We start from the raw sequence: 23,779 nt of genomic DNA on the forward strand, positions 1-23,779 counted from the left end.
GTTTTATGATTCTTATAACCCATTTTCCATTGTGGCTTTAGGAAGACAAGGATGTTAAAGAGTCACTGTGTGACAACAAATGAACAAATTACATCTTTGACAAGATTTTGCAACAAACCATTTAATGGCCTTCAATAGCTAGGTTTATATCAAACCAAAATGTGTGCAACAGCTGCACAAAAACAATGCAAAGCATGTCCAATAGAAAGTGCTTGGGAAACTTTGACTATGAAATAAATTGCATTGGCTAATACAACTTTCTCAAGTCATCACTCAACTTATCAACTATTTTTTTCCACCCAGTTTTTGTCAAGCTGTGATGTATGGAACATGTTGAGAAGCATTAATTTAGACCTGAGGCCTATTCTTAAAACACCTTCTAAATCCCAACAGTTTTCTGAAAAACGTATATATAACTTATACGTATAGCAAAATCTAGCAGCCAAAATTGGAACTAGAACTATAAAACTGAGGCTGATAACTGCGTTTTCTCTCCTCACTAGATTAAATTGGCTATGGCAACCCACCTGAAAATGTATTTTCTGTTTACTAAAGAGTTGGAGACATGGAGACCCCTGTTACTGAACAAACACAATAAAGCTTTAACATTTTAACAAAAAAATATTACACCACCTGTAAAGAAGATCCCATGGAATAAAGCAAAATAAAATATGACTGAAACATTTTGTCAGGCCAAGTTATAAACTATTGGCAAAAAAATATGTATAATTATGATGTTTAGGTATAATCGTTCTAAACCTATGCTGATCTACATACAGCCAAACGGTTGAATAAATTGCAGATTGAGGCTTTAACCTTTGCTTTTAGGGACCATTAGGGTTTATGGAAGATGCTTCTGAACATGTATTAAATGGTTAGTTTGACCACTTCAAATACCCTCTCATCTTAAAATAACTAATAACCAAAAATAGCCACGACACGTCGCCATTTCCGGTGCACCACATGCTTCCAAATGACTGAAATTAGCCATGGCGCCTGAGAACTTTAATCCATGAGATGTTTTAGAATATCATCATGAACGCACCTAAGTAATGATGAACAGAAATGTGAAATCACGAGTAATAGCCCTCATCTTGGCTTTAATAATTTATTTATTTTCCACAAAATTGTGACTTGCTAGGGCAAGTGGGGTTAGTAAAATTCAGCATAGAGAGAGAGAGTGTATGGACACACAGATCAAGTCAATTAACTGTTACACGGTAAATTAACGCTCTGGATTTATGTCATGTTTGTCAACATGACATTACCTCAGTGGTTCTCAAAGTGGGGTCCGGGGACCCCGACGGTTTCCTTGAGGTGGTTCCAAAATGGACCCTTACAGGTCTGAAACTCTGAGCGTGTACAAATGGAACCGAATGGACCCGTAAGGGTCCATTCGGTTCCATTTGTACACTCTCAAGAGTCATGGGGGTCCTTGAAACAAAAAAAAAGTTTGAGAACCACTGCATTGCATGGACGCCAACAACACTACTGTTGTTGTTGGGACTCTGAGTACCCGTCTGGAATGGAAAAGCTCTTGGACTCCTGTTTATGCTCTCCGATGGCGTACTCCAAACGGATGCATATGTGTCTCGCGCTGTCCTCCGAGGGATACATGTTGATCTCCCCGACCACCTTGGTGTCCTGCACCACCTCCACGGGCGCGTCCAGGTACAACACGGCCTGTTTCCAGTGCGTCTCCGGCTTGAACGGCGACGTGGAGAGCACCAGGGGCTTGTTGTTGCTGCCGCTGTCTTTGTCCTCGCCCGAGGAGGCGATGGGGAAGGTGACGGTGAACCAGACGCACAGGGCGTTCACGGCGGCCGAGCCGAAGCACTCGCACGCGAAGGCCCCCTTCACGGACTTCAGCTCCGCCGCCGTGACCGTGTGCAGGTCCAGCTCGGCGAACTTGGACGGGTGGGAGAGCACGTCCTCCACCGTCACCGGCGTGACGGTGATGTCGTTGTTCATGATGCACTTCTGGGCGAACTCGGCCATGCAGGACATGTCGACGCCGTACTGGTCCTATAGAGAAGATATTCTCTATTATTCCATGTGGCAATTCATTGTCGCCAGGCAGGCATCCGCACACAGAAATCAAACGATACACAAACATCACACAATACACAAACAAATCCCTCATAGACAATAGAACAATACATTTACACAACACATCCCTTACAGGGGAAAAAGTAGGCTACCAGTCATAGTTGGTAGAGACATCACTCAAGCAAAGAATTGAGGTTTTTAATCGGTGTTGCCAAGTCTGCTTATTATAAGCAACTTTGGGCTTGTTGTTTTTCTGTGAAGTTGCTTGTAAATACTGGTAGTTGCGGGTTGTGTTTTTTTGGTCTTGTTTCTAAAGTGTAGATGCTAATTTGGGCTTGCTTCAGTGTTGTGAGCTTGTTAACTTGGATGCTATAATGCTATCTGCGTCCTAGTTGCAATACCAACCCATTCATGAAACAGAAAAGTCCTATCTGATCGTATAAAACGATGTTAAACTCGTGCACGGAAAGCTTGACTTATCCTCTTTGTCTCTGTCAAGTTTTTGTTTCATAAAAATCCTCCGTAGACATGTTATGACCTACTTTATGTCAATACATTCTGTGCAGTGATTATTTTTCTAAGTGTTCGAGTTTGGAAGCGCTCGTTGGAAATCACTCAACGGTCCTGTACAAAAGTAAAAAACTATTGGTATCAAAATGTACTTAAAGTACCAAAAGTTGAAAGTACTCATTGTGCAGAATGTCCCATTTCACAAGTTTTCAAATGTATAAAAATAGTTTGAAAATAGCTGATCTTCAAGCTCACAATGCGTCGCAATGCGACACATTGTGAGCTTGCAGATCTGCTATTTTCAAATGGCCGAAATGTATATACTTGAGTAAATGTACTTAGTTACCTAACACCACTGAGTAGGCTACTTATTACCTTGACGGTGCACCAGAAGTTCAGGCGGTCCTCTGCGACCAGGTCGTTGATGGGCGCGATGTACAGCTCGGCCTTGGACGGCAGGATGAGGCCGCCCGGCTTGAGCCACCTGTCGCGGCCGTGGAGCACCGAGACGAGCATGGACTCGTGCAGCAGCGCGTAGCCCATCCACTCGCTCACGATCACGTCCACCATCTCCGGCAGGTCGATCGTCTCCAGGGTGCCCCTGATCACCTCGATCCTGTCGTCCATCTTGTTCTGCCTGACGATCTTCACGGCCTGCTCGGCGATCGAGCACGCCTCCACGGCGTACACCTGTAAAACAAAACGTGGGTAAATTCTCCTTCTACAGCACAGCCACCCAAGTGTGGAATGCCCTGATCCCATCCCTTAAAAAAATGTTGACCCCCCCCCCCCCCCCGCATAGCCTACCCCCTTTCTTTTACTCTAAATAGTGTTTTATATTTGTGATGATATTGAATTTGTGCTATTGTCTCCGCCAGGCCGAAAGGCATGGCGAGAGAGTATGTTTTGCACCCTGTCCGTCCGTTCCTGTGTCCGTCCGTGTGTCTGTCTGTGAACAGCTAATCTCCCGCACCGTTGGCCCGGCTGCTGTGAAACTGTGCACACACACTCCCTGGATCAGAGTCCTGCACGGGTCCAATTTTGAGAACCCGCACCCGCCCCGCCCGTCAATACTCAGATCCGTAGACCGACCCGTCACCCGTGATTATTTCAAAATACGAACCAGACCCGCCCCGCCCGTCAAATAAACGACCCGTTGTCCGCCCGTTTACCCGTGATTACATGCAGACTGCAGAGTAAAATGTAAATCCTATTGAAAAGTGTGTTGAAAAAGATAGCAGCCCTCAACAACAGCGCTACATTCAGTGGTCAGGTTCGTACAGAAATCAAGTGAAGACGGAGGAGCGAGCTTAAGCCACGCGCGCGAACGCGCATCTACGCAGCACACATGTGTCGTTGTTTATGTCGGCAGACGGTTTTAATTTGAAGGTTTAGCAGGATGTTCAATATGTTTTTGTGAGTTAAGATAACTGACCAGCATGCTCCATGCAGTTGTGCTGTGTTAAGTTACACAAGTGACTGTTTGGGCGGAAACAGTGCTCTCTGATTTTCACAATAAAATGATACCCGCCCGCGATTAGTTCAGTACCGCCCGTCCCCGTACCCGTGATTTTATCAAAGTAAAAATTTCACCCGTTTTCACCCGTCAAACGCGGGTACCCGTCGGGTATCCGCGGGTACCCGGCCCGTTGCAGGAGTCTGCCCTGGATACCAAAGCCGAACCTCTGCCCCGAATTTTTCAGATTGGCCTGTTATAGAGCCACCAAGAGGCCGATTTGTGCAAAACACATTTCTGGATATCACTCCGACAGATTTTGTCCAAACCTCACGCAAATCGGTACACAGTATCTCTATAGCCATGTGATCAACATGGATCTGTCCGAATCTCCATATTCCATCCTGATTGGCTAAGATTGGCTTCCAAAGCTTGGCCGTGCGGTCTAACCCGCAGTTCATCAGTTTGTTAGCTGAACTGAACAGTATTTATGATGCCAACCTGAGTATTGATAGTCTAGCTCAGTGATATTCAACTGGCGGCCCGCAGGCCAAATCCGGCCCCAGTGGAGCTTTCTTGTGGCCCCTGGAACACATTCCATATTCCAATGTAAAAATGTATTTAACTAGCCTAATTAGTATTGGATGGTTGGTTGTACAGGATGACCATTTTGAATGTTTTTCATAACCGTTAACCGAAGTTCAGTTCATCAATCATTAACCAATACGAATAAAATGTAGGCTACCATTTATGATGGAGGGATGTCCATCACTCAGGGTCCCAAATTAAAACCCACCAGTACTGCATTTGCAGTCAAAACACTGCTACAAGAACCCAAATGCGGGGTAAATGTAATATTTGGTGAGAACTAAGTAGAAGTAGAAATACACCTTACTTCATATGTATACTCAAGTAAAGTATCTGGTGTTAAATTGTATTTAAGTATCAAAAGTAAAAGTACAAGTTTCAAAAGTAAAAGTATAAAGGGCTTTTCATAGTACAAACAAAACAGAAATGTTGTCAATGTTGAAATTGTTACATTTCTGTGGCACATCAACATACAAGAGAGCACAACAGATGAGTTCTGAGTGCAGTTTATCCATCACAAACCATCCATTTGAACTATTTCTGGGTCATGATGAATGGATGTTGTCCATTTTACACCAAAGAAATAATTCACCTGGATTGTGTCAATCTTCCATTATCTTCATCTACTTCAAACACATCATAAGAGCCTGTGCTCTTATCATCCGGGTGCTCAAAACAAATGAAAGCAAAAACCTTTCATTCATACAAACATGCAAACACTTCACCTTGCCTGCCTGCCTCTAAAAATGCTTGCCAATGACCTGTGCACAGAACACACTGACATATCTACTGCCTTCCTTAATTGGAAAGCGTCAGCCTACAATGCCAAAGAAACAAAGCGAAGTTCAAGAGAATGGCAGGAGGAAAGGAAAGAGGAGACAAGCATACTCAAGTGATGAGGATGCAACAAGGAAGAAAAGGGTAAAGTTCAAAAAATAATTCCATGGAGGACATTTCAGGGTGGGAGAAGGAAAGATTGGTAGACCGCCTGAAAGTCATTGACAAGGGTCTCAAAGCTAAGGTAAAGAGGTCAGTGTTGAGACGCATTAAGTAAAGCCACGCAAGGTTGGGAAGGTTTTTGTTCATTTATTGCACTTAAGGTATAAATAGTGTTGAGATGCTTAAGTGAAGCCACAAGTTGGCAGGGTTCATTTTGTTTTATTTATTTGCATTTAAGCTATAAAGTTATTTTTGTAGAGAAAGGAAACACTGTTTGACTAATTAAAACAAATTTAAAGGTCAAGGGTTTCAAACTTGAAGTATAGAGCGTGCCAAAAATCCTGAAGGGGGCGTCAACAAGTGTCTTTTGGTAGCAGCGGACATCTTTGAGGGGTATAAACCAGGTTGACTTAACATTGCCCAAAACAAACATGTCTGCGCTACTATGCCACGCCCCCCACCCCCCCCCGTGGTGACGACACGTTGGCACTCTCTATACAGGTCAAAGTGACTAATGCGAAGCCACAATGTTGGTGTTTTGTTTATTACACATGATTTCTAAATGTATTGTACATAATTTAAAAGGAAAATAAGTTTATTGCTTGAAGCAGAATTTAAGTGTTGATCATGATTTATCAAAATGTGAAAAAAAGTATTATAAAGTGATCGGAAATGCCAAGTGATTTGGTGGGAGTGTAGCTGCCATAATGAGTTTGTTATAATTCGATTTTTTTTATTGTTATATAATTTATTTGCTCTGAACTTGTGTTTCCCATGAAATTGAGGTTCCGGAAGTGCCACTTTGCTTGATTGTGCCGGAAGCGTGATAGTGATATGCACCGACATTCTGCCAAGACCCGCCCCAGACCCGGAAAGTCGCGCTGTGATTGGCCAGTGGTCACTTTGAGTGACAGTTGGGGCAAACGCAGTCCCCACAACATAATTTACTATTCTGTGCCTATCGGTACATAACTCGGACGGTGCTTAGTCGACTAGCAGACCATCGGCCGGTCGTCGCGGGCACTCGTGCCTGGAGGCGCTCGGGCGCGACTCCTCGGCCTCAAGGTCTGCTGAGTCGGCGCGCCTCCGTCATGGTCCAAAACTATACTTTATTAGCCAAAAAAAAGTTGTCTGCGGTTGTCGGAAAAAGAGTGCCCTCAGCGGGATTCGATCTCGAGCCTCAGGGTCGGCAGGTTAACGCCTAGTGAGGCACGCCACGAGACCAGATACAATACTGGGGTTTTGGTCTGTATTAGAGTGTAAATGCCCCCACTGTCCCCACTGGGGGCGGAATTCTTGTTTTCTCGTTTTTGTATTCAGCCAATCGCAGGGCGGCAGGGCGGGGTTTGGTCGAATGTCGCTGTACAACAATATTACGCGTGCCGGAACCCTTTATTGACCTGTTTCCTAGGCTGTGTGTTTTCCACTTCCTGTCGATATCATTGGTCATCTGACCAGTTTCTTTGGATCAAATCGACAGGAATTGGAAAACACACAGCCTAGGAAACAGGTGAATATGGTGTGCAACACCAACACTTCCGCTCATTGACAGAGTGTTTGAACATGTTGCAGCCTAGGACAGAGAAAGGTTTGTTTGTTTCTGAATTGCGTCATCTAAGTCAATATATTATATGTTTAAATATTTAAATATTGGGTTAAGTTAATTGTATTGATTTATTGCAGTTATGTTGTGTATGTTTGTTCCTGGGCACATGAACTCGTCCTCATTACCTTTGGTTATATGCAGCCAGCAAGGTGTGTTTTGGTTTGTATTTCTTCTGAACGTTTATCACATTCATGTTGTACAATGTTTATACTTTATGTTCTATTATTTACGTGTGCGTATTGTTAATGCTTGTTTTGTACAGTTTTACGTTGGGAAATTGTGCCTGCAAGAGTTGCATGATAAATCCACCAGTATGAGAAACAAGCTGTGTCATTTTGGGGACCAAAGGCAGTGATAAAAAAAATATTCAATCAATCAATCAAACCTTCCTAGCGCCAGCTTGCGCGCAGAACACGCTCAGCACGCCGGTTCCTGCGCCCACGTCCAGCACCACTTTGCCCCGGATCGACTCGCTGTTCCTCAGGATCGCCGTCCTGTATGCGTTGGTGCGCACGTGGTCGGCGATCATCTCCTCGTGGATGGTCACATCGGAGTAGCTGTCGAAGTACAGGCTGTCCTGCACGGTTTTGTCTAGTTTTCGTTTCTTTACGTGGAGAGACATTCTGATTCTGTCCCCTTTGCGTGGATGCTCAAAAATAATCACATTGGGTTTTGTGTTGCACTGCTTCCGCATAGCGGAACTAGGGACTTGTAGTTTTTGAGGAGGGGAAATGCCCTGTAATTAAATGGCAAGGAGCGTTTGATATGACTACAGTTCCCACAAATGATTCGCGTTGGTTGTTTTGTTGCGCTGCCGCTTCCGCATTAGTGGAATTTGGTACTTGTAGTTTTCAAGGAGGGAAATGTCCTATGAGTACCGGGCAAGGAGCGTTCGATAGGACTACATTTCCCACAATTTAACACATTATGACGCTGTTTCCCCTGCTAATAATAATAGAAGAAGACGGGATTAGAAGCAAGTCATAATATTACATACTGCCTCTGGTTTAATATAATCAGTAATGTAAATTACTTGAAAAGCCATGATTCTTAATACTTGAGTAAAAGTAAAGGTAAGTTATTTTATATATATATAATATTATTTTCCCTTTTATTTAGCAGAATCTGTCCTGAGAGAATTGATTGATTACTAGCCCTAGAATATCTGTGATCTTACATACATTTCAAGTATTCCAAATACACAGTCATAGATCTCTCTCGGTCCCCCACTGTGTAGTGCCTATCTGCGCGGCCATAAAAGTGCTCTAAACTCCGTCTGTACTCACCCAATAATTAATTCCTAAGACGTGTAGTCATATTTTGTCCTCTAGTTTCATATCCATGTGAAAGTTCTGCCAGAAAACGTGTGTTTAGTCAAATATCTCCACTTTTTCACGAGCTGCACACGGACATCTTTCTGTACGACGCGAGGGCCCAGGAATGATTGCAGCACTGAATATACGTAACTTCCTTTAGGACGCACAAATGTTTGGGACACACAATTGGCAGGTGATGATTCATTACCCCACAGCAATCACAAGCACCTGTCAATTGTGTGTCCCAAACATTTGTGCGTCCTAAAGGAAGTTACGTATATTCAGTGCTGCAATCATTCCTGGCCCCTCGCGTCGTACAGAAAGATGTCCGTGTGCAGCTCGTGAAAAAGTGGAGATATTTGACTAAACACACGTTTTCTGGCAGAACTTTCACATGGATATGAAACTAGAGGACAAAATATGACTACACGTCTTAGGAATTAATTATTGGGTGAGTACAGACGGAGTTTAGAGCACTTTTATGGCCGCGCAGATAGGCACTACACAGTGGGGGACCGAGAGAGATCTATGACTGTGTATTTGGAATACTTGAAATGTATGTAAGATCACAGACATTCTAGGGCTAATTGATTACATACTTTATTATAGGAAAGTACTGTTCAATACAAGGTCTGTTGAGAGGATTTTTAAACCCAAGAAAGCGTATGGCTTGTTTCCATTGGGGTCCTTTGTACTCAATTCATCAAAACATTAATGACAGACAAATATACACTACTATGCAAAACATCATATAAAAAGTTTGAAAACAGAAACACAAATATGTACAGTAAGCAGATCGGAAAGGGGCCGGTAAGCTTTGTCTTTTACAGTGGCCAGTTTCCAAGCAACCTTAGATGAGTGCTCCTGTTAGACAGAGTCCTCAAAGTATTCTTACTGACCACTGACCAGGGAGGAGATCCTGTACAAAAATCTTGTTCTTTGGTTGACTTTTTTGATTACTCTAGTTGCCATTTTATCACTGGAAAGATTTGCCTCTAAGATGGAACCTAGGTAGGTAATTTCCTCTTTTCTTGTGTAGTCTCTTGAAGACCATACTTGAGTATCACAATTAGCCCATATACTGGTATAATGACAGTTAAGTATGAAAAGTATAAGTCGAAGTATCAAAAGTTCAATAAGCTTTTCGTTGTACAAAGAAATCAGCCAGAACACTCTCTCTCTCTCTCTCTCTCTCTCTCTCTCTCTCTCTCTCAACTGAAAAAAATACACAAAGCAATAAAGACACTGAACAATTTGTCCATCATACCAAAGACTCCATCTCCTACCACTCATAGCTTTTATGTGTCATCACTTAATAACATCCTAGGCTGAATGATGTTCTACCTCTCAAATGATGATTCATGAAAGAACAAACACATCATAAGAGCCTGTGCTCTCATGAGCCAGGTATAGTGGTACTCAAACAATAAACAATAAACAAAAACCTTTCGTTCATACAACCATGGAAACACTTTTGGAAACACTTTTACCACGCCAGCCTGCCTGCACTACTCTTCTCAATGACACTTCGGTGCCAGGAATCCATGTAGAACCCAACATTCCTTTTCCTGTACGAAAAATACAGAACACACACTGAAATACCTACATTGTTTTCGCAAAATATCAAAACCAAAGCCTGTGCAAAAAGGATTGGCACATAATTTATCATTTCATTTGATCATCGTATCATTTAATAATGCATAAATGCAGTATTAAACAGGCACTAATAAGTCACCACAATGGACATAAGTCCATTGTTGTGTCCTATATAGCGAACAACAATGGACTGCAGGAAACTTATCTTGAAGAGAGTGCCAGTTCTTACGTGAATATGTACAGTCTGGATCGTCCAATATCATGGTGATGAGAATAGTGGAGTAAAATGATACATTTCTTATTTTAAATGTATTGAAGTAAAAGTTAAAGTTGTGATGAATATATTAACTTGAGTATAGATCCTCACAAAATCTATTTAAGTATCGTAACAAAGTACTGTGTTATTGTACACCACTGATATAATGAATTAACTACATGGTGATACTTTGATGGTTGTTGTTACTATATTGTGTCATGTTATTGCCTTTTGCATTATAGATATAACCGAGTGTGTTTGTTTGTTTGTTTGTTTGTTTAGATTTTGTTCAATTGTTATTTGGTTGAATTATTTAGTTTAATATTGAATCCAGTCCTCAGTTTGACATTGTGTGGTCAATTTGTGTACTGAATAGCAGCCGGCTTTCATACACGTCACCAAAACTGGCATATGTTATTTTCAAGTTTATATAAATTCCACTGTTGAAATAAGCTACACCTACAGTGAAACCAACCATTTCCCACTGCTAACGGTGTCCAAGTACCTCTCATAATGAGGCAGCATGCAACACTGCAAAGCCATAAATAGTTCTAAGCTTACACCCCCCCCCCCCCCAGAACACAGCACAGAACACAGCTGTTTGTGGCTCAGCTCTTTTCCTCTGTAAAGCCAGTCCTCTGGGATGTTCCCGCTCCCTTCATGAGATCCTTTATGAGATCTACCGGTGCAAGGAGAATACGCCATACCCTGTTCCTCAAACGTTAACAGTATAGGAAGGAGGGCTTTGTCCTTGTATTTTAGCATTTAACATTTTAAAACAGACCCGTGCGTGCGGGCAGTTATTGGAATAACAGCCCTTTTCCACATACGTGTCATAGATAGTGGGGTAAGACAGCTACACTAATTAAATGAATAATGAGTCTGTTTAATTTAGGCAATAGTCAGTCAATACTATTGTCAGTGCTTGCTAACTGATAGGCTACACTTAAATCAAATACCCACTAGTCATCTTACTATGGCTGCGGAAAGAAGGGACACAATCCCTGGGTTAGCCATCTTCAAAGGTGGCGTGGTAGACAGGGGTGGACGAAATACTCAACCCCTACTTGAGTCAAAGTATAGATGCTCCTTGTCAAATATCACTCAACTAAAAGTACAGTACTCAAGTAAATGTACTTTTTTTACTGTCCACCACTGCCCAGAGCGAATAGAAAATCGAAAATGAATGAATGCCATAGCAAAGATTAGAGGCTAGAGAGTGAAATTGGTGACACAAAACAATATGATTCATGGCGATGCAACACTTTATAAGTTGGGTAGCAGGCAGCAGTTGTAGCTGGTACACAGAACAGACAGGCTAGCAGCTGTTTGTGAATATTCCAAACGCCTCTTCTCGGGCGGCATGCAGGTACAGCGAGTGCCAGACTCGTTCTCAGCCAAACACTGATCACACACTGAGACAGCTGGCATTGGCTTGTGCTTTATCCTTCGCAAAATGACAATGCATCTGTGTCTACCAGCCGCGCCGCCCGAGTGTATCCCTGTTGGCTAAAGACGCAGGCCTTTTTGCTCGAAAAGCGAGATGTTTCACCTCTCCATGGCTCGAGTGCGCTTCGTGTTGGTGGATGCAAACACCTTGTTCCAAGGTCATTTTTAAAGGATTTAAAGAGTAAATTCACAATAGCACCACTTTTCCAAATAACCAACATAATATAGTTGTTGTATCACTACTATTCCAGATTAAGCTGTATTTAATTTAAATGGTTTCTTGGCTTGTAAGTGTAACTGTAGTATCAGCATGATACTGATAGACCGGTCTCTTATTCTTGGCGATATACACACGCGCGCGCACGCACGCACGCACGCACGCACAGGCACTAACACACACACTCAACTCTACTCTATCCATGAAGTCCCAGACACTGCATGCCTATAAAATGAAAGCATCCCTTTTAATGTAGTTTCCCAGTCTCCAAAGATTGGAGGATTAAAAAAGCCACATGTTTGCACAGATGTGAACGGCTCATTGCTTTAATTAAACTTGGCCAATCACTGTTTGCACATCTAAACCGCAGTCTCGCCTACACCTGATTGGGTTATGATCACGTCTGAGCAAAGGTGTGTGTGTGTGTGTGTGTGTGTGTGTGTGTGTGTGTGTGTGTGTGTGTGTGTGTGTGTGTGTGTGTGTGTGTGTGTGTGTGTGTGTGTGTGTGTGTGTGTGTGTGTGCGCGCGCCGTGCAGGCCTCTGGCCTGAAACATGTGGTTTAAATCCAGAGATAATGTTGAATCGAGGAGTTGCAGGGAGGGGAAGGTGGTACCGGCGCTGGTCGGTCAAGCATGGCAGAAGGAGAGAGGAAGCCAAATCACTTTGGACAATGAGGGGTGTCCTGGAAAAATCGATAACCTGCTCAAAGCCGATTTTCTACCCCTCCTGACTTCCCTCAAGCTCAAGAAGTTGTTTGCGAAACGCTCGCTGAATCATGCAGGAAGAAAGAGGGAGGGAGAGAGAGAGAGAGAGAGAGAGAGAGAGAGAGAGAGAGAGAGAGAGAGAGAGAAAGAGTTGGTGAAATAGAAGAATCCTGTGTGCACATGTGCGTGATTGTCAGAGTGAGAGAATGGAACTGTATTGAAGACAGCATGCCACACGCATAGCTATCACATTGAAGGCACATGTTTGACAAGCTCGTGTGCGTATGCTCACATTTCTATCTGTGTGCACATGTGCATGAAATAGCTAGAGGCAGTGGAAGAGCGAGGAAGTGCACATATCAGTCATGGAAGCGGGAGATGGACAAAAGAGACAGTAGAAGCGAATGATGGATGATAAGGATATGGAAGGAGAATATCTACCGCAGTGTTTCCCAACCTTTTCTGGATCAGGGCCAACTTGACAATCTCCAAAGAGTTTTTACATAAATGTTTTTGATAATGTTATATCGTATATTAAAATTGGCTAATGAGAGGGCGGGCGGGTGGGCGGATGGACCCGCCCTACAGATCACTGTGGACTAAGAAAGGGGAGGAGATTTCCAATATGGGCATAAAAGGGACACAGAGACACAAACTGGTACAACTGGTACTCTGACAGAGCCCCTGCTGACACTAAGACTCAAACATATCGGTCGGATCGGCGGTGCTACGTAGGTGTGAGGGCCGCATAGCGCCCCGAACATCTAGTTATCAATAAAATCGTGGCCTAGTGTTTTGCCAATTATTTGGAGGGGTCCACTTGCAATATCCTGACAGCCCACATGTTGGGAAAAAACTGGAGAGGAGGTGAGAGATGAAGGACCAGCTGTGTGTGTGTGTGTGTGTGTGTGTGTGTGTGTGTGTGTGTGTGTGTGTGTGTGTGTGTGTGTGTGTGTGTGTGTGTGTGTGTGTGTGTGTGTGTGTGTTTGACGCATGAGTGTGTGTGACGTGTTTGTGCGTGTGTGTTTGCGTGAGTCACAACTATGGATAACAACACGTTTTGCTGTTATAATCACCAGTTCTACAGGAAAGCAGAGTGTGCTGAGCAACAAATTCTAAGTCACAATGAGCCACTATTGATCGTTTCCAGGGATCGATGCATGGCTACTTTGATATCTCACTCCCAGAATGAGGCTCCATCTGCCAACACAGCAGTCCAGTCCAGTCATATACACCTCCATCACGTATATTATAAAGGCAATCCGATTAAAAATAAATAAAATCTCTCTGCAAACAGACAGAAGTACCGTACGTTCCTCTCAAATCAGATTTCTAAAGACGTGTCTCAGTCACTGGGACCTTGATCAGGGCCCACTTGAAAATCTCAAAAAGCATTTGTGGCCCACTTCACACGGCAGCCAGAATGCTGCCGTGTGAAGTGGTCAGATTGGTGGGCCGCGTGCATTTTCAGAGCATTTTTATTTTCATGGTCAATAAATCGATCGTGTTCCGGCTTGGATCAATGGAACTGACATAGCATATACATAGTATAGCATATAGTTCCTATTTATCGGTATCACAAAGAAACATCTTTTTTTGTAACTTGAAATGTCCCCCCCTCCCTCCTTCTATCCAATCACGTTCCAGGATATGGGCCTGTCCATCCAGCGATGCAGTGATCAATGCGATAATTACATCCCTCTCTCTGCAGACTCACCTCCTTCGGCCAACCCCTATGCATGAGTTGCATTACACTGCATTAGATTGAATTACTGAGTAAAAGCTGCATATGACAGCCGTTATGGAGGGGGTGGCATGTTGTCGTCCCACTGTACAATTAGTGAAATGGAAATAATAGTGTGATTGTTAATGGAGGTTATTTAATATGGGCGTACGATCCTTCCACACAGCAGGTTCCTGGACTTCCTGGCTCTAAACTATAGGACTATAATTATAGTTGAAGTTTGACCTACAGCCGTCATGGTTCACTATAGTTTATCTGGTACTGTGCACAGTGTTGCCAGATTCTGGGAGAGAAACAAGCAACCGGGTCTAGGAAAACCAGCCCAAAAGAAGCGACTATGGGCCACATGAGCACTTTAACATATACATCAGCTATTTGAAAATAGCAGATCTACAAGCTCACAACGCGTCGCATCGCTTGTAGATCGGCTATTTTCAAATAAAATCTTGCAGGGGAATTATAATAAGCAGATCTGGCAACCCTGACTGTACGTGTCTTGACAATCATGCTGACGGTTTCAACCTGTGAACAAGCTGCAGGCAGCGTTCATAAACTAGAGTCTATCCACAAGTTTCCTAGGGCGTTGTGGGCATCACTTCCTGTCGATTTCATCAGGTATCAGGGATCAAATTGACAGGAAGTGATGCCCACAACGCCCTAGGGAACTTGTGGATACCGCTACCGCTGCATGAGTCACTTAATGATTGCTATGTGTTTTCAGAGTCTCAGAGTGGCTTTGTTTGTTTTTCAAGAGTATATCCTTTTACATAAGTAAAAGAAGGATGCTGAAGATAAAGATGATATTGGCTATTTTCACTATTTGAAATAGGGCTTAAGTAGGTAATTCACCTTTCCCCTCCTAGACATTATGGTGGAGTCAATAGTATATAGCTGTATTTGTATTTGAAATGTTGTGGAATGAAAGTCATAATTATCCCAAACTCAAACAAATGTAATTCATTACTGTCCGTCTTAAATAGTTCCACATCCTCGTGATGTCATTGTGGTTACGTCATGGTCGTGTCATTATTGTCATGGAGACCGTAACAACAATGACATGCCCAATATAGGGACGTCATGTTGAAAGTTAAACCTCTGCATCCGTATTCTGGGGAAAACGTATAGGAAATAGCTAATCGTCGCAGAAAATAGCTAATCTACAAGCTTACAAACAAAGTTGTAAGCTTGTAGATCTGATATTTTCAGCGAAGATATGTAATGGAGAGTGAAAACAGAAAAGGCACTAGTATAGAGCTCTGAGGGTTTTAATGGTTAAACCACTCTCAGTATTGGGAAGCAGCTTTGTAGCCAGACAAAATGTGTTGAACTATTGAACTGTAATGCTTAAAAGGGAATGTGTACACTGCTCAACACAACAAGGCCACCAATATAAACAATGTGAGTAGGCACTAGGCAGGCACTCAAGAGTGGATGATGAAAGAGATGTGAGACGGAATTCAGAGAGATTCTTTTGAAAGAAAATGCTAGAATATGTTTCCCTGTGTCACTGTCTATGAATTGATGAAACAACAATTCCAAGGACTGATTGTGAAAGAACACGCTGCTCTGTGAACTGGCAAGTGTTTTATGTCGAAGGCCTGGTTGGGTACACTGTGATACTGTACTTGTACTGCTGTCAATCAGAGGAGCGGGGAAGCAATAAAAAAACGGATGGCTTATTCACTTGAAACCTACTTAGTTGACTGGGTTCCCGAGGGCTCTATACCAGGGTCAAACTTGGGGAAATGTCCCATCTGCTAATGGAACTACTTTGTGCCAACTAGTATAGCATAAATTTGGTGTCGTGAAATTTTTTTCTTTTAATAGAAAGTCAGAGACTATTTTTCTATGAATGAGAATACGGTACCGTCCTGTTTTTTGCTCTACACAATATATCCTCGCCCAAAATAGCCGATACACAAGCTTGTAGATTGGCTATTGAGTGATAGCCCCTGAATAGGGGTGCTTTAGGGTTCAAGTGAGCTTCATTAAAGGGACTACACCATGAATTTTAACTTTTTCTTATTTTTTGTGTGTTTTTGGTCTCCCCTACCTCTCTTCTATCCCCAAAAATACCCCAGTTTGAACACTCAGGCTTATCTGGGGTTTTCTGTAAATTGGTCTCAAAACAGGCCAAACTGATTTGCACCCGAACGTGACGTCACGTTCGGGTACAATCCATCCCGTTTTTCAGTAAAAAAAATAATAATACAAAAAATAATATATATATATTTTTTACTTTTTCCACACAGAACCAGGAGATAACATGCATACAAACTGGCTCAATAGCGCCCCGTGCCAAACAGGACAATGTGGTATTGCAGGTGAAAGTGCTTTATAAGCCAGAGAGAAGTTAGTTGGAATGAGTATATCTGAGGCTTGATTTAGGCTCAAACCTTTTGAAAAACGTTTGAGGGACATAAACAATATGATATTAAATATTATTATTTTTTTTTAAATTCATGGTGTAGATCGTTTAATACTTTGTTGTACGGCATTGTATCGTACGCCGAAAGTAGCCAATCGAGAAGCTCGCAAGTTGATATGACACGTTCCCCGATTGTTTCCTCCACAGATTTTGTCTTTAGCTCAAACCGGGTCATCCATCCTACAGGGAATATCTTTGAGGATGCATGTATATTATTGTTTTGCTTCGGGCCAGTTCAATCAATACTGATTTCATCAAAACGGCTCCATGAAGAATAAATCACAGTGTAGAAAATCTCTATGAGAACTCCCAGGGGAGGGTTCCTGGTGATAAGGATATTGTATATTGTTTGAAAACAATAAAACTACTGTAGGATAAAGCTCACTTGGGTGTGAACAAACCAAGTGTGTGTGTGTGTGTGTGTGTGTGTGTGTGTGTGTGTGTGTGTGTGTGTGTGTGTGTGTGTGTGTGTGTGTGTGTGTGTGTGTGTGTGTGTGTGTGTGTGTGTGTGTGTGTGTGTGTGTGTGTGTCCACAAACTCAAATGCAGAGCTACAGACTACATCTCCATCACATCATGCAAATATTATTACACTCAGAGATATTCATGTTCACACATCTTCCATGGCGTAGCAGTTATATGAATTAATACATTGAGTGTTATTTAATTTTTACTGCAGGAGCAATAGTGTTGCATGCTATATGAAAAATGTGTGTTCTTAAATTGCTCAGTATTTTCTTTTTGATCAAATTAGAAAATAGCAAATATAGCAAATCTGAAAGCTCACAACAATGATGCGACACGTTGTGATCTTGAGCTTGTAGAGCTCATCGTACAACTAAGTATATTCTGGTCTTAAGTGTTTAATCACATGATTACATTTGCCAAGTGTTGATGCATTGATGCATTTCCATAACAAGATTAAAAGCAAAGTAATAGCTTGATATGTGGAAATCACCATCCGCTGCATGGCTTTTTTTAAGCTACATAAACATTTAGTGTTGTAATAAACCGTTCTAATGCTGTTTATGGACCTTGGGCCAAGTTGAAGTCATTCAGTGGTAAATAATTAATTTGGAAGAGCTGTCAACTACCATGATTAGGCCCATTACTTGTTTACTGACTCTAGGGTACCTTGTTATATTAACATTCTGTAGGCTAAGTTTTGTTTATTTTATGGAATTCAATATACTCACAGGGGGCCATGTGTATGGTCCCTGTCATTGGTTAGGGACCAAAGCTCTACAGTTTTTTTGGGGAGGGTGTTCTGTAGACAACCACTTACATCCTCCATGTTAAGGATCGGTAGATGACAGAAACCGCAATTCGCAGAATAACGAGAGTCTACGTGTGGAGTCCAGGAAGTGAAGTACTTCACTGGAGTAAGGAGCTAGAGCAGGGATGGCAAACTCATTTTAGCTCAGGGGCCACATGGAGGAGGGCCAGAGGGCCAGAGGGCCGGACCGGTACCGGACCGGTAAAATCATGGCATAATAACTAATAATAACAATAACAACAACTTCAGATAGTTTTCTTTGTTTACTTTACTTAGTCTTAGTTAGTACAAGCACATTCTGAAAATGTAAACTTCACAAATAGGGATGGCCAAATGGAGACATTTTATTAACCGTTTACCGTTAGGCCTTACCGATAAATTAATCGATAACCGTTAAGAACTTTTATTTTTATTTTTTGTGCCAAAATACATTTTATTTCAAAGGGCCAAGTCTACACAGTTTGTTTTGTGTCTCCAGCAGAGTTTCTAGTGTCTCTATCACTCTCTGGAAGAGGTTGCACATGAACTCTGCAGCCGCACTGAGGCGCTCCAACACAAACAATACCAATACAAAGACGAGGAAGAAGAAGAGGAAAGTGGAAGTTACGTGTGGTTACAGGTGTAGACTTGGCCAAAAAAAACAATTAAAACATTTTTGGCACAAAAAAAAAAAAAAAAAAAAAAAAAAATTTTTTTTTTTTTTTTTTAATGCTTTGCAAAATCATCTCGCGGGCCGGATTAAACTAGTTAGCGGGCCTGATCCGGCCCGCGGGCCGTATGTTTGACATCCCTGAGCTAGAGGGTGGAGTCCAGGAAGTGAAGTACTTCACTGGAGTAAGGAGCTAGAGGGTGGAGTCCAGGAAGTGAAGCACTTCACTGGAGTAAGGAGCTAGAGGGTGGAGTCCAGGAAGCGAAGTACGTCACTGGAGTAAGGAGCTAGAGGGTGGAGTCCAGGAAGTGAAGCACTTCACTGGAGTAAGGAGCTAGAGGGTGGAGTCCAGGAAGTGAAGTACTTCACTGGAGTAAGGAGCTAGAGGGTGGAGTCCAGGAAGTGAAGTACTTCACTGGAGTAAGGAGCTAGAGGGTGGAGTCCAGGAAGTGAAGTACTTCACTGGAGTAAGGAGCTAGAGGGTGGAGTCCAGGAAGTGAAGTACTTCACTGGAGTAAGGAGCTAGAGGGTGGAGTCCAGGAAGTGATGTACTTCACTGGAGTAAGGAGCTAGAGGGTGGAGTCCAGGAAGTGAAGTACTTCACTGGAGTAAGGAGCTAGAGGGTGGAGTCCAGGAAGTGAAGTACTTCACTGGAGTAAGGAGCTAGAGGGTGGAGTCCAGGAAGTGACGTACTTCACTGGAGTAAGGAGCTAGAGGGTGGAGTCCAGGAAGTGACGTACTTCACTGGAGTAAGGAGCTAGAGGGTGGAGTCCAGGAAGTGAAGTACTTCACTGGAGTAAGGAGCTAGACGGTGGAGTCCAGGAAGTGAAGTACTTCACTGGAGTAAGGAGCTAGAGGGTGGAGTCCAGGAAGTGAAGTACTTCACTGGAGTAAGGAGTTAGAGGGTGGAGTCCAGGAAGTAAAGTACTTCACTGGAGTAAAGAGCTAGAGGGTGGAGTCCAGGAATAGTAGGGGGTACTAAGCACAAAAAATGGCCAAATCGTTACGCGGCGGATAAAAGCATGAAATTTGATACAGATGTCCCTTGGGTCATCCTAAAACATCCTAGAAGGGGTGCCCAAAAAAATCTCAAACAGGAAGTGAGTTATGGACAAAATTCAAAATGGCCACCTAAACTGTTGACCGTTGACTCAAAAGATACCGAAATAATCTCCAAAAAGCATAAAATTTGGCACATATGTCCCTTGGGTCATCCTAAGACATCCTAGAAGGGGTGCCCAAAGGAATCTGAAACAGGAAGTGAGTTATGGACTAAATTGAAAATGGCCGCCTAGTGTTGTCGATTGACTCAAAAGACAACTAAAGAATCTCATAAAAGCATACAATTTGGCACACGTCCTTTTGGTCATCCTAAGACATCCTAGAAGAGGTGCCCAAAAAAATCTTAAGCAGGAACTGAGTTATTGACAAAATTGAAAATGGCCGCCTACAGTGTTATCCATTGACTCAAAAGACAACTAAAGAATCTCATAAAAGCATACAATTTGGCATACATGTCCCTTGGGTCATCCCAAGACATCCCAGAAGGGGTGCCCAGAAAAATCTTAAACAGGAAGTGAGTCATTGACAAAATTGAAAATGACCGTCTACAGTGTTGTCGATTGACTCAAAAGACAACTAAAGAATCTCATAAAAGCATACAATTTGGCATACATGTCCCTTGGGTCATCATAAGACATCCTAGAAGGGGTGCCTGAAATTATCTGAAACAGGAAGTGAGTTATTGACTAAATTGAAAATGGCCGTGTACAGTGTTGACAGACGATGCAAAAGACACTCATAAAAAATAATCTCATATAAAAGCATGAAATTTGGTACAAATGTCCCTTGGGTGATCTGAATGCATCCTAAGGGGTGCCAACATTTTTTTTAATAGTCTCTCAATGGAAAACACTCCTCCCACACGGGCTGCACTGCTACAATATTCAAATCGAGCAGCCAATCTGGCATTTGGTCCAGAAGCCTGAAAGCTATGCAATCTCTACCATCTCCTGACAAATATGGATGGATTAAAGTCGCTGATTCGTGGACACCTTTATGGACACTCTTGCCAGAGGCTGCTTAAGTTTGTAGAGAACTCAAGTGTGGCTGCAAAGCTGAGCCCTTCTGTTCGAGAAAGTGTAGATGCCGGGATGCTGGGTTACCTTGCAGAGCATTATGCCAATGTGCTGGTAATTGCGAAATGGCACACATGAATACATGTACTAGTTACTAAACACTAATCACAAAAAAACAGTAATGATCAAGAAGAAAATACATGAGAAGATAGAGTGTAAAACAAGCAAGAAGATGTAGAGTGCAAAATAAATAAGATGCAGAGAGTAAAATAAGAATATGCAGAGTAAGATAAGATGCAGAGTAAAATAAATAAGAATATGCAGAGAGTTAGATAAATAAAGAAGATTCAAAGAGTACAATAAAAAAAAAATGCAGAAAGTAAAATGAATAAGTGATGTAGAAATGAAAACAGAAGGTAGACTACAAAATACGGCAGGTTATGCACTGCATAACCTGTCGTATTGAGTCTGCATAATATGCAGACTGCCATGGTCAACTGTTTAAACAGCCATTTAGAATTTCTTCAACATGGTCCCTTCCTAAAAAGTTTAATAAACAAGCAAATAAATAACCTCTTCTAGGATATATTAAGAAGCACTCAATGTACGTACCAAATTATACACTTTTATGACGTCCCTTTATGTTTTCTTTTGTGTCAACTGCTTTAGGCGGTCACTTCCTGTTTAAAATCTTTTTGGGCACCCCTTGTAGGATGCGTTCAGATCACCCAAGGGACATTTGTACCACATTTCATGCTTTTATGAGATTCTTTAGGTATCTTGCATCATCTTTCAACACTGTAGGCGGCCATTTTCAATTTAGTCAATAACTCACTTCCTGTTTCAGATTATTTTGGGCACCCCTTCTAGGATGTGTTAGGATGACCCAAGGGACATATGTGCCAAATTGTATGCTTTTTGGAGATTCTGTAGGCTTTTTGAGTCAATCGCCAGCACTGTAGGCGGCCATTTTCAATTTAGTCAATAACTCACTTCCTGTTGAAGACTTTTTTGGGCACCCCTTCTAGGATGTCTTAGGATGACCCAAGGGACATGTGTGACACATTTTATACTTTTTGGAGATTCTTTAGTTGTCTTTTGAGTCAATCGACAACACTAGGCGGCCATTTTCAATTTGGTCAATAACTCACTTCCTGTTGCAGATTTTTTTGGGCACCCCTTCTAGGATGTCTTAGGATGACCCAAGGGACATGTGTGCCACATTTTATGCTTTTTGGAGATTATTTTGGTGTCTTTTGAGTCAACGGTCAACAGTTTAGGTGGCCATTTTGGATTTTGTCCATAACTCACTTCCTGTTTAAGATTTTTTTGGGCACCCCTTCTAGGATGTTTTAGGATGACCCAAGGGACATCTGTATCAAATTTCATGCTTTTATCCGCCGCGTAACGATTTTTCACTTAGTACCCCCTACTAGAAGAAGGAGCTAGGGGGTGGAGTCCAGAAAGTGAAGTACTTCACTGGAGTAAGGAGCTAGAGGAGCTGACTGGAGTTGACTGGAAAGCTGACTGGAAGGTCAACAACTCCTCCGCAGTGCCCCATCACTGCAAACTCCATCGCGTCGCTCCTGCTGAGTAATGGCCGCTTCCCTAACGCAGACAAGGACTTCAATAGAACAACATCAGCAAGAGTCCACAAGCTGCTCAGGGCCCCAGGATGCGATTCCAACCTATCCATCAACTTCACGACGAAAGAGATCGATCTGGCCACACAACACCTGAAGACTGGTAAGGCACCAGGTATAGACGGCATCCACCCTGAGTACATGAAACATCAAGGCAAGAAGGCAACTGACTGGCTGTGTTCCGTCCTTTCTGCATGCCTCCAGTACTCAAAGCTGCCAAAGATCTGGCGTCGTGCTAAGGTGATCGCCCTGCCAAAGCCAAACAAGCCGAGCGATGACCCAAAGGGATACCGGCCCATCTCACTGCTGTGCGTACCCTTCAAGCTCCTTGAACGCCTCATCCTGGCACGCCTCACCCCAGTGATCGACCCCCAGCTGCCCAAAGAACAGGCTGGCTTTCAAAGCGGTAGGTCAACAACAGACCAGGTGACCCTTCTGTGCCACGTTATAGAAGACAGCTTCCAGGCAGGAGAGAAGGCGGGTGCCGTCTTCCTAGACCTCACAGCTGCCTACGACACTGTCTGGTTGTGTGGGCTACATATGAAGCTTCTGGAGACCATCCCAGACAAGCACATGGTGAGCTTCATAATGGAGTTGCTGAGCAACCGCAGCTTTCGGCTACACACCAGTAACGGCCAAAGCAGCAGGGTGAGAAAGCTCAAGAACGGTGTCCCGCAGGGCTCAGTGCTGGCACCCATGTTATTCAACATCTACATCCGCGACCTACCCACAACATCAAGGAAGTACGGCTATGCAGACGACCTGGCCATTTTGCTCAGCAAGCCATCCTGGGAAGCAGTAGAAGAGGGCCTCTCTGAGGACATGAACATTCTGTCTTCATACCTGAAGAACTGGCGCCTCAAGCTCAGTGTTGAGAAGACCGTATCAACAATGTTCCACCTCTACAAGGAAGCAACCCGTGAAATTAACATCATGGTTGAAGATGCCCAGCTACAGTCCCAGTCCTCCCCGACATACCTTGGGGTGAAGCTGGACAGAACACTGTCATTCAAACAACACCTGGACAGTGTCAAGGGAAAGACCACCACCCGTGCCGCATTGATACGCCGTCTAGCCGGTACTACGTGGGGAGCCACCACAAAGACACTGCGCATCTCCACGAGGCTCTGGTGTTCCCCGCCGCTGAGTACTGTGCCCCAGTCTGGAGCCGTAGCCCTCATGTGAAGAAGCTGGATGCTGCCCTCAACACCGCCCTACGGACCGTCTCCGGATGTCTACGAGCCACTCCAACAAACCAACTGCCTGTCCTCGCTGG

At 43.1% G+C, this 23,779-nt stretch overlaps 1 protein-coding gene across 1 annotated transcript; it reads right to left on the minus strand.

The window, feature by feature from the left end:
• Window positions 1–93: 93 nt before the first annotated feature.
• prmt6 (protein arginine methyltransferase 6) lies at window positions 94–7,818 on the minus strand. Its single transcript, XM_080418532.1, has 3 exons — window positions 7,534–7,818; window positions 2,935–3,249; window positions 94–2,025 (listed from the first exon to the last, which is right to left on the minus strand). Exons 1-3 carry the CDS (start codon window positions 7,768–7,770, stop codon window positions 1,489–1,491), a joined length of 1,089 nt encoding a protein of 362 aa, XP_080274658.1. The 5' UTR covers window positions 7,771–7,818; the 3' UTR covers window positions 94–1,488.
• Between the last annotated feature and the right edge of the window lie 15,961 nt (window positions 7,819–23,779).

Source organism: Gymnoscopelus braueri, assembly GCF_963280865.1.
Source record: "Gymnoscopelus braueri genome assembly, chromosome: 21".
NCBI classification, from domain to species: Eukaryota; Metazoa; Chordata; class Actinopteri; order Myctophiformes; family Myctophidae; genus Gymnoscopelus; species Gymnoscopelus braueri.